At 43.6% G+C, this 11,983-nt stretch overlaps 1 protein-coding gene across 2 annotated transcripts in view; it reads left to right on the top strand.

Moving 5' to 3' along the window:
* Nucleotides 1-107: 107 nt before the first annotated feature.
* SCYL2 (SCY1 like pseudokinase 2) overlaps nucleotides 108-11,983 on the top strand; it is a 42,917-nt gene continuing 31,041 nt past the window's right edge. Inside the window, exons 1-2 of one of the 2 annotated variants that reach the window (XM_075856704.1) lie at nucleotides 108-321; nucleotides 9,916-10,111. In XM_075856704.1, coding sequence (XP_075712819.1) covers nucleotides 9,935-10,111 — 177 coding nt within the window. In that variant the 5' untranslated portion in view covers nucleotides 108-321; nucleotides 9,916-9,934. The remainder of the gene's footprint in view (nucleotides 322-9,915; nucleotides 10,112-11,983) is intronic. The other variant, XM_075856705.1, reaches the window with a different exon arrangement.

The raw sequence follows: 11,983 nt of genomic DNA, 5'->3' as shown, positions 1-11,983 counted from the left end.
ATGGCTTGTTTGTTCTCGGGACACCTTTTGCATAACTAGAGCACGAACTGTACTTAGTGATGTTGAGTATTCTAGGAGACATTTTGTTGTAGCCTCCTGAATAGTGTATTCTCATTGTGACATTCGGAAAAATGGCCGCACAATCATGCACATTTTTAGACACTTCTGCTAATCTCTAGTGATTGGAGAAGGTGGTCAGCTGACGGTAGATGTGGAGCCACCTGAACGAGGAAAGAAGTGGAGCGGCCTGACGGGAGGAGCACGTAGCCGTATGTCCTAATCACAGCTCGCCGCCTCCTGTATAGTCAGAGCTGGGGACAGGTATGGGGCCCGCCGCCATGTCTCTGTACGGAGATAAGAGGAGGACATAGAAGAGCTGTGGTATCTGCTGTCAGTAGTACAGGCTCCGTGCACCGTGTTGTCACAACTAATGTCTATTCACCATGCCAGGAACTTGTCACATTATTGTTTTTCTGCTCTATATATATATATATATATATATATATGGGGTTGTTTCACATCTGTGTTGTTCATATGCGGTTTTTATACACTGGTCATCAGGTATCACTGGTCATCAGGACCAATGTATCACTGAAGGAGCTCTGCCCCCAACCTAAGGCCGGCTGGGTCAGTACTGGTGGGCTTACAATTCATCCATTGTCATGTCGATGGATGTGTAGAGCCCCTGAGCCTTACAAGAAATCTAGAACGTGAGTAAATATTAGGTAATATCGGACATTAACGCCATAGTCTTGTGATAAAATTTGCGCAACTCCTTTCCATTGAAAACGGGATCAGTTGCGCCATCAGTTTCCTTCTGGAAGGGATGTGAAACAGATCTCAGACTCTGCGCCGTGTCTGTAGGATCAGCTCTCGGCATAGCGCTCCTTTCAAAGCGATCAATGTGAGGTGTATTAAAGGGGTTATCACAAGAAGACATCCCCTATCCGTATGCTCTATTAGGGCGTATGGATATCACAACAAAGATTGACCTCACTCTTGGGGGGTCCCAGCCTGGCCACGTGCTGATCTTTTGGCAAAAGTTTTTATGGAGTATGTCATGAATTTTTTTCCCTTTAAAGGAAAGAAAAACAACTAATATTTGGTGAAACGTTTCTCGTATATTTGTATACTTAACACTTTATATATATATATACCTTACAAATTGTGGTGTGAAACGGGCCTAGTTCCATCAAGATTTGATTCTCAAAAGAATATCTTGTGATGTAACTAAATGCAGTGATTACATATTTAATGGTGTTAAAGGGATTGTCCACTTTTTATTTTTTCTATTAATGAAATCATACAGATCTCTAATATACATGTATTTAAAATTCTGCTCACATCCGTTTCTTATATCTGCAGTTGCCTCTGTCTAAAAATCATCTAGAGACCGTGAATACAGGCAGTGAATCAATTGTTCCTATTCACATAGCCCATGTTGCTCCAACATATTGTGCGTGGTCACATGACTGGCGCCATGTTTAGTCCTATTCGGTTAGCCTGTGATACGTTACACAGGACTATACCGTGGGCTATGCCATTCTACTGTGACAGGGGCCTCAATCACTATAAGAAATGTATGTGAGCAGAATTTCTAATACATGTAAATTAGAAAACTGTATGATTTCCTAATCTACAAATAAATACAAACTGGACAACCCCTTTAAGGCTAGGTGACTGTGGAGGGAATCCCAGGATGGTCCACACCTTGCTCTTCCTTGTTCTTCAAATGGTTCTGTTTTGGGTTGTTGTCCTGCAGTATCAATCTTTCTCCATAAAGGAGTGTTGCCTTTCAATCGTCCGGGCGTAGTTTGACCTCCAAAGTAGCCAAAACGCCCTCTGACTTGAATATTCCTATAAACACTATCAGAAGGCGAGCACCATTGAACGCAGATCAAATATATGTGCAAGATCCCACACTAAAATTACTAATAGAACAACAGAAAAGTAGTGTGTATAAATGGGCCCCTGCACATAGAGCATATTCATTACATTGCTATACTATTTACAGATAAGTAATACAGTATAAAATTAAGTACAAAAGACATGCGGGACCATCAATATTAAGATAGAATCCCTAAGGCCCCATGCACACGGACGTGTTTTTGCGGCCGCAATTCCCCCGAAAATCCCAATCTTATGGGGTCATGCACACGGCCGTGGTTTCCACGGTCCGTTCATGGCCCAGGAGCCCGGACCGCAGAAAGAACGGGCAAGTCTTATTACAGGCGTGTTCAGCGGTCCAGGCTCATAGCAAATAATGGGCGCGGCCATGTGCACGGCCCGCGATTTGCGGGTGGCTTGCGGATGACACTCCGCCCCTGGCCGACCCGAAAATCACGGCCGTGCACATGGCTACGGTCGTGTGCATGAGGCCTAAGGACACCTAAGCTAGCTTTTAGGCCCAGTTCACACCGAGTTGTTTTAAGCTGATTTTGACGCAGAAACCACATTGGAATCAGCGGCAAAAAAAAAATGGGAGGGGGTGGAGCTCGGTGGATGGTCAAGATGGCCACATTGTAGTTAGCTCCCACAAGTATTAGGGCTAAAGCGGCTCAAACCAGGATACTGGACTGGAAAATTTCGGGCTCTATTGTGAGTAAATACTTACCCCGATACTTACCTCAAGGGGATGGTGAAGAAGAGACAAAAACCGGCTGCCCCTCGGAAGCTGACCGAGTTTTTTGGTCCGAATCCGGGCCTGGAGCAAGATGTCGCCCTCCAGTTCTTCCAGGAAGCTGCATCTCGATCACCGGCCGCGGCACACGGAGCGGGTTTTAGCGCCGACCGGATGTCGGCAACCACGATGTATTTCCGGCCTCGTCTAACAGGAGCCCCCTGGATAAGTGAGACGCCTGGATTTCAAATACAGCATCCCCATGCGGGGAAGGCATGGTTCGCAAAAATGACGCCCGCCTGAAATCTGCTGGAATGCCTGCAGAACTGGAGACGTCATCGGGACTGTGTGCCTATGAAGGGCCGGAAGGGCCTTTGACTGCTGATACCCTGGAAGGTATGCTACTCTCCTTACGTAAGGATATTTCTAAAGATTTTAACTCTGTCGTTCATCAATTACAAGCAAATATTGATGGTCTTGGCTCTCGTACGGAGCGTCTTGAACAGAAAATGGTCCATTTTTCTATTGCACATAATGAGCTTGTTGACACTCACTCTGCGCTTGAGGAGGAGGTGAATAGGCTGCGGGATAAGGTCACAGACCTGGAGGACCGATCAAGAAGGAACAATCTTAAAGTTCGGGGTGTTCCAGAGGAGGTTTTGCAGCCTGACCTTGCTAAGTATTTTTTTTGCAAATCTTCCAGATATTACTACCGTCCTGCTCTACGTTAGACTTCACTATTGATAGGGTCCATAGAAGTCCTAAGGCGAGGTCTGCTCCTGAGTTTGCACCCCGAGATGTTGTAGTTAGTATACATTTCTATTTGGTTAACCCCTTAATGACCAGGCCATTTTGCACGTTAATGACCAAGGATTATTTTTAGTTTTTTCACGGTTGCATTCCAAGAGTCGTAACTTTTTTTTTATTCCGTCTACATAGCCGTATAAGGGCTTGTTTTTTGCGGGACGAGTTGTATTTTGTAATTGTACCATTTTTAGATGCTTATAATATATTGATTAACTTTTATTAACTTTAATTTAGGAGAGAATTGAAAATAAGCAGCTATTCCAGCATTAATTTTCACGTTATAAATTTACGCCGTTTACTATGCAGCGTAAATAACATGTTAACTTTATTCTATGGGTCGGCACGATTACGGGGATACCAAATATGTAAAGGTTTTATATGTTTTCCTACGTTTGCACAATAAAAAGCCTTTTAGAAAAAAATGACTTGTTTTTGCATCGCCGAATTTCAAGAGACGTAATTTTTTTATTTTTCCGTCGATGTGGCCGTATGTGGGCTTGATTTTTGCGGGCCAATGTGTAGTTTTCATTAGTACTATTTTGGGGTACATAGAACTTATAGATTAACTTTTATTTAATTTTTTATGGGGGAAAAGAGGGAATTTTGCCGTTGTTTTTTTGGACGCCGTTCATCCGGCGGTTTAATTAATGTGTTCATTTTATTGTTCAAGTTGTTACGATCGCGGGGATACCGTATATGTGTATGTGTGATTTTGTTTTGACACTTTTACTAAATAAAACCACTTTTTGGGCAAAAAAAGTAGTTCTATTTGATTTTGACTATTTTTTTTTTCACAAACTTTATTTAACTGATTTTAAATATTTTTTTTTTCGTCCCACCAGGTGACTTTACTATGCGATCTGCTGATCGCATATATAATGCTTTGGTATACTTAGTATATCAAAGCATTATTGCCTGTCAGTGTAAAACTGACAGGCAATCTGTTAGGTTATGCCTACGGCATGGCCTAACGGGCATTTGCTGAAGTCAGACCTGGGGGTCTTTGTTAGGCCCCCGGCCGCCATGAAAACCCGACGGCGACCCGCGATTTCCTTGCGGGGGCGCCGATGGGGTGACAGAGGGAGCTCCCTCCCTCTGTCAAACACATTAGATGTCGCTGTCACTATTGACAGCGGCATTTAATGGGTTAATGCCGGAATCGGAGCGCGATTCGTTTCCGGTAGTTGCGGCAGGAGCCAGGCTGCGTATAACAGCCGTGCTCTTGCCGCTGATCGCGTGGGTACACTGGCAGTACCCGCGCCATCACAGGACGGATATATCCGTCGTCCTGCGCGAACTAGCAGCTGCAGAGGACGGATATATCCGTCCTTCGGCGTTAAGAGGTTAAGGGGAGATTGATGGCGAAATGCCAAAAGAGGGGATTTTTTCCAGCTCCGTATGCGGAGTTATCCATATTTCCAGATTTATCAGCTGCCACCTTACAGAAAAGACGCGGTTTCTACCCGGTTGCTTCCTCTCTTCGTGCTGCAAATATTAAGTATATGTGGGGCTTTCCTACAAAGCTTTTTATCCATAAGAATGGGGTCCCTCATATGGTCTTGTCTGTAGAGGAGGGTATAAATCATTTAAAGAAAATGGAACATTCCGGTCGATTTGTCATTCCCTTCTCAACGTCTAAGACCTCCGGCCCGTATACAAGAAGACTGGACTGTCATGAGCAGAAATGGCCAACACTCCTGATTTCGTTTCACTTGGGAGGCGTCCTGGTCCAGTTGTTATTATTTTTGCTTTTCATTAAGCCCATTTTTGAACTTTGGATATTGTCCTATCCCCCCTTCTCACCGGTAGTGCGTTTTTGCCTGGTTATAATTCTTCCTTTTTTTTTTTCTTTTTTTTTGTATTGTACCTGACTACAACATGTATTCTTTGTATATCATACAAAGGCAATTGGTTTCTGTATGGTAATGTTTGGGGGGCGGTTGCAGCCGTGTTGGTGCTTGGTCGTTTCATTTTGTTAATCATGCCGATTAACCATAATACCTCTTATTGTGAAGGGCCTGAACAGCCCATTTAAACGTAATATGTTCTGGAAGGATGCCACTTCATCCCGTTGTGATGTAATTTTTGCTCAGGAAACTCATTTCATTCAAGGTAAACACCCTATATGTACGCATATTCAATTCCCCAATGTTTTTTTTTGCTTCTGATGGTACAAGGAAAAAACATGGGGTTTTGATGGTGTTTGGGGATTCTGTGACCTTTTCTTTGCATACTATCATATCGGACCCTTTGGGGAGATTTCTTATTGTTTGTGAAATTAACAAAGTTTAACTCTGTTATTGCTCCTTCATTGGATCATTCGGCAAAGTCACAGAGATCTCCATCTGCTATAGCTTCTCTGTTAAGGGAACGGGTATTGTATGATGTCTGGAGGTGTCATCACGGATCAGTTGTAGATTTTACATTTTTTTTCACTGCATTCCTCATATTCCAGGATTGACATGTTCTTCCTGGAGTATCGGGGTCTGCGAGATGTGGTGCGGACCGAGATCGGTACGATAACCTGGTCGGATCATGCACCGATTACACTCTCTCTTAATGAAACCGTTTCGTATTCGCCTACTTATGTGTGGAGGTTAAACGAATACATTTTGTCGCACCCAGACCATAAACACGTGTTAAAAACTGAACTGGAACAATATTTTGATATCAATTCAGAATCTGTATCGGACGATTTTATGGTCTGGAATGCACATAAAGCAGTTATGAGAGGTGTTCTCCTTAAAGCGAGTGCCTTAGCCAAACGGAAACATGATAAAGAATTTAATTCTTTAATTTCTAAAATTCGGATGTTAGAGACTCAAAATAAAATGTGCCCTTCTCCTCGGTTTACTTTGGAATTGCGCATACTTGATTTACTTATCCTTTTGCTGTCAAAATTTGATAATGCGTTTAAAAAGACCCAAATGAATTTTTATGCCCATGACAACCGGTCGGGAGCTTTATTGGCTAAACAAATAAAAGCTACTAGATCTAAACAAAAAATTAGCTTTTTATTAAACTCGCAAGGTGAGAAAATGTCACATCCTCAAAAGATTGTGGATCAGTTTACATCTTATTATGACTCTCTATAACCTTCAGCAGGATCAGGATACCTATATACCGAAAGAAGCCGACATTTCTGCGTTTCTAGATACAGTCTCTCTTCCCCATCTGTCCAAAGATCAGGCTGCCTCCCTTTCACTTCCCATCTCTGTGGAAGAGGTTATGCGTGCCATTGCGTCCTTAAAGGCCTTTAAATCCCCTGGTCCAGATGGGTTCTCTAATGGGTATTATAGGAAATATGCCCCGATATTGGTCTCGCACTTGACGTCTGTGTTCAATTTGGCGATGGATAAGGGTTCTTTCCCTTCGGAAATGCTGGAAGCTCTCATAATTACTTTGCCTAAACCTGGCAAGGAGCCGACTATCCCTACGAATTTCCGGCCAATTTCCTTGCTGAAAACAGACGTCGAGTTATATGCGAAGATCTTGGCTGCCTGTCTGGTTGCGTTTTTGCCTGACCTGATTCATCTGGACCAGGTGGGATTTGTTTCTCATAGACAGGCTCCCGATGGCACGAGACGATTTTTAAAACTTATTCGAGCTGCTGAACTCGCTCGGACCCCTTATCTGCTTCTAGCCTTGGATGTGGAGAAGGCATTCGACCGGATTCATTGTGGTTTCTTGGAGGCAACACTGACCAAATTTGGCTTTACAGGGCTCATTGAATCTGCCGTGTTGGCTTTATATTGGTCTCCTGCCAGGGTGTTTACATCTGGATGTCTCTCGGAACCCTTTCGTATTACTAACGGGACAAGACAGGGGTGCCCCCTGTCCCCTCTTATCTTTGCACTTATGTTGGAACCCCTGGCGGAGCGAGTTAGAACGTGTCCTGGGATTTGGGGACTCAAGGTGGGTCGGCAGGAACATAGGATTGGCCTCTATGCCGACGATGTGATCCTGGCAGTGACAAATCCGGTTGTCACTTTACCATGTGCCCTGGATCTCTTAAATGCCTTCGGGCGGGCTTCTTACTATAAGAGTAACAGGTCAAAATCCCTACTTCTTAATATTGGATTAGATACCATTACTAAGTCCTCTATAGCAGCTTCTTTCCCTTTTTCAATGGAGTGACTCTAGTAATATTGTCTGGCTTCCGTAAACCTTTTATCTCCTGGGCTGTTCCTTTTTATCTCAGTGCTCGGACCCCCACCAATCCAAACTTCTGACATGTCTCTATGACATGTCAGAAGTTTGTCAAACGTTTAGCTACACTTTAATTTACTTTATGTATTAATCTTGTGATGGTGTGGTCACTTTTTGTCTGCTTGATCCAGTTTCTGCACAGCGATTTCTGAGCGTCATGTACATCCTCCTTAGAAACTTTGTCAAGCCATGATTTGTTTTTTTACTAAGAATAACCATTTGGTCCTGTTCACACGGAGTTTTATTTTTGCAGTCAGAAAAAATCTGCCTCAGAATTCCTTTTTTTTTACTGCGTCTTTCGTTGCATTTTTTTTGACTGCAGCCATTGAAGCCAATACTAGGACTGCGGGCAAAAAACACTGAGAAACACTCCGAAACGAGTGCCACGGGTATTTTCTGCCTTCCATTGACTTCAATGGGAGGTCAGAGGTAGAAATTGTGGTAAGAAAAACATGCTGCTTTTTTCTTCCTGCGAGTGGTCAAAAGGCACTGAGAAGAAAAACTTCTTTGCATCCCATTGAAATCAATGGGGGGGCGATTTCGTGTTTATTGGTGCTGATTCCGACACGGTTTCTACACCAAACAACTGTGTGTGAACTGACCTTTTGTCTTCTGTCTCTTTCACCTAAGCTGCCCATACAAAAGATAGCGACCAAACGCAGGTTTGGCCGACCGCTATTCCTCTCGACTGCCGCATACACATGCATATGCATCCAATAGGGAGAAGGGAGTAAACTGCTGTTGGACTCCTCTGGCCAGGGCTTATATTCCGTGGGAACAGGGGATCGAGCAAGTTAAAATCCAACATGCCCGATCCTTCTTTTCCCGGACATCTGCCGTGGGTTTGGCCTACCGTCATCTGATATGTATGGGCACCTTTAGTTTTGATGCCCTATTTTCCACTGTTACTGCCCACTGGCGGGTTCTCAAAAACCTTTGTGTGCCTCCATATAATATTGGAAGTACTGTATGAGCCCATAGCAGTCTATGGATTCAGTAATCTGGATCTGTACAACACTGATCCATAATAAAGTCATGTTCATAAGACCACTTACGGATGGCTGTCTTACAGCAGCAATACCTGAAGCTCCCACAGTTCTAGTGAACCAAACTTAGATCGCTATAAGATCCAGTAGTGTTCTAACTTCAGTTTAACTGCGGGAGGTTATGCATAGACGTTTGATATGTAAGGGTAAGAATGGGGATTTCAACATCTCCAAGCTTTTTTTTTTTTTTCTTTTTGCGAGCTTGCGGCAATTCTTTAGTCCTGTCTTTGGACAGACTGTACTCTCTAAATGGGATATAGACCATAGACTTGTAAAACAGCCTAGCTGGCTGATAGACGCTGCCGGAAGTTGACAGCTGGCTTGCGGTATCTAGTTGGTATTGCTGCCAAAATAAGCTGGTATATTAGGAAAGTGCTGTTCAATAGCCCTACGTAATATTCTGAAGGTGTTGTAGAGGTGTGTTGTGTAGCTGACCAGGTCATGAAAGGATAGACTAATAGAAATGCAGTGTAAGTCAAGATTTTTAAGGGCAGCATATAAAAGGAACATTTCCGCTCGACTATTAGTCCAAATGGCACAAAAGAACATTGTGCCCTTTGTCTAATAGAGCTTAATAAAGGATACAGTGGGCTCAGCTTTCTCCACCTGCCCCTCTTACTAATGACTGACGGCTGCGGTGTATACATGTAGATACGTGGCAGTCCGTCAGTTACTGGGGAGAGAGGCGGATGGAGTGCTCCCCTCATGAATACAGTGGACTCATAACTATGGGTCTTCACTTATTTGTTAGGTGCAATTAGCCAAATGACACTAATTGTAGACAGTCACTGTACACATACTACGTGCCACCACCTCTACCTTACCCTCTGTGGTGACCGACCGGTTGCTTTGTGTGCCTGTATACACCTTAGCCTGTCAATCACCGGCTTGAAGGGCAGGTGGAGCGCGCTCATGAATACACTAGGCTCATAACAATGAATCTTCTGTATTATTTCAGAGCTCCTGTTAGACAAACGGCATAATATATATTTTTTGTGCCGTTTTGACTATTAGGAGTTGTCCCTGTAGTATGTTACCCTTACATAAGGCAGCGTTTTACATTACAATGCTTGCAAGCTCCTGTTTGCATTGTCTAAATTATTCATTAATAAATAAAAACGTGTTAGAAACTGACAGTCTTTTTCTCAAATACTTGATAATATCTCCTCTGAAATCCTACTTGCATTCTTGTGCACTGAAAAGCTACTTTTTCCCTTTTCTTATATGTATAAGGTCAAGAAAGAAATCCAAAATGGAGTCTATGCTAAATAAGCTGAAAAGTACAGTCACAAAGGTGACCGCAGATGTTACAAGCGCTGTAATGGGAAATCCTGTCACAAGGGAATTCGATGTAGGAAAACATATAGCCAGCGGTGGCAATGGACTTGCTTGGAAAATCTTCAATGGGACTAAAAAATCTACTAAACAGGTGAGGTATTTTATTGATCACTTATAGTCAGGGCTGGACAAGTCCCAGGAGCCAGGTAGCCAATGTGCTTAGAAATTGGCCGCTGATGTCTTACCTTTTTGGTGATATTCTGTTGACGCCTGTTTTTATTGCCTCTGGGCACTAAGAATGTCAAATTGACTCCTAGACTATATTAACGGTTTTCTAATGTTTTTTGGATTTTGTCCATCCTTACTACTTTCTGTATGTAATGAACTATAAGAGTATATCATGCCTTCACACTTGGTAGCAATGGTGCAGCACTAAAACGTCGCCAGGACCATGTGTATTGACGTGCATGTTTTAAAGAGTCTCTGTCACCACATTATAAGTGCCGTATCTCCTAGATAAGGAGATCGGCGCTATAATGTAGGTGACAGCAGTGCTTTTTATTTAAAAAAACGATCTATTTTACCACTTTATTAGCATTTTTAGATTTATGCTAATGAAAAATAATCATGCAGAGTGCACCTCTAAAACAAAAGTTCCTGCTGCCGCTGAGAACAGGGGCTAATGTTCTGGGCATTGTTAAGCTCCACATATTTTTCCATTGTAAAGGTTCCGTCAGGTTTGCCACTGCACTTGCGCACAGAAGCATTCGGGTTTAGAGCGTTTGCGAATGCAAATTCAGTATCCATGATAACGCCATCTTTGCAACGGTGCCATCGTTTGCATAAATGCCGTGAAAGTTCTCTGAACAATAGCCCCTGTTCTCGGCAGAGTCACGGCGGTGTATGCTGCATGTAATGTATACATCCGTAACAGATTCCATAACATTGGGGAACACCGCGCCAAGGGTATAGGCCCTTACCACAAGGAGCCTGATCCGAGGTAGGAAAAGTCTTGGTCCCCCCCAGGCAGGCTGTACCCTTCCCACAGACGCTGTATAATCCGTTTTAGCCGAGTGTCCGTAGGAGGCAAACAAGATCTGATTCTCAGGTCTGCTGCTTTTTTTATTTATTTTTTTCATTTTTTTAAAATTTTATTTTCTCTGCTTCGCTGCAGATGGATTGTCAACCTGGTCATTAGTCTAGTCAACCCCCCTGCGAGTGCAGGGAAACCAGGCAGTTTTTTACATTGACTTTCCCTCAGCATCGGTAACCTAACTTGTCTGCAGGTGGAGTGCCAGTAATCCCACTATGTGTGTGAGGTTACTGAAGAGATAACCTTGACACACCCGAAGACTACGGGTGGTGAGTAATAAAACACCCTGCCCCCACCCACCTATTGGAGACTCTGGCACTTTATCAAAGTGTATACCTTTTAATGGCATGACATTCTATCTAAAGCTTCTTTCCACTTATGACCACATATTAGGGCTGTACTGTTCCTCTTAGCGGCGAGGGAATGAGCACCACACTGCGTCGCCATTCACCATCTACGCCACTCATTCCATCAGTGCTGAAGGCCGGGTTCAGTCCCCGGCTTGCATCAGCGCTAGGCTGCAATTCACATACAGGACGGCACACACCACCCTGGTGGTCACATGATCCCAGCGGGCCTATCGGCCAGCTGGTTCTGCTTCCTTGGCTGCCTGGAGGGAGTATTCCCTGAGGAAGCGGGCTTAGGAGCAGGACGACTGTTTCAAAAACGCGGGCTTCTGAAGGGGACAGTTGTACCTCTTTCCACAGAGTTGCTTCTGACACACTGGAGCCGGCGCCGTTACACATAGCTTCTTCATAACAAGGGTACACTTCTCCGCTCTTGCTTCAGGAGCCATCTTCCAGCATCTTCTTCAATCTCTTGTCAAGTGCTACACAGTACCAAGTGTCTGGTAGGCCAGCCTTAGGGCTAAATTATCAATTTTTTTTATATAATATATATTTTTTGTTTATTAGGTTCAGCTCTCCCAGA

This window comes from Rhinoderma darwinii, chromosome 3 (assembly GCF_050947455.1).
Source record: "Rhinoderma darwinii isolate aRhiDar2 chromosome 3, aRhiDar2.hap1, whole genome shotgun sequence".
NCBI lineage: Eukaryota > Metazoa > Chordata > Amphibia > Anura > Rhinodermatidae > Rhinoderma > Rhinoderma darwinii.
This window is presented reverse-complemented; position numbering and strand designations above follow the sequence as displayed.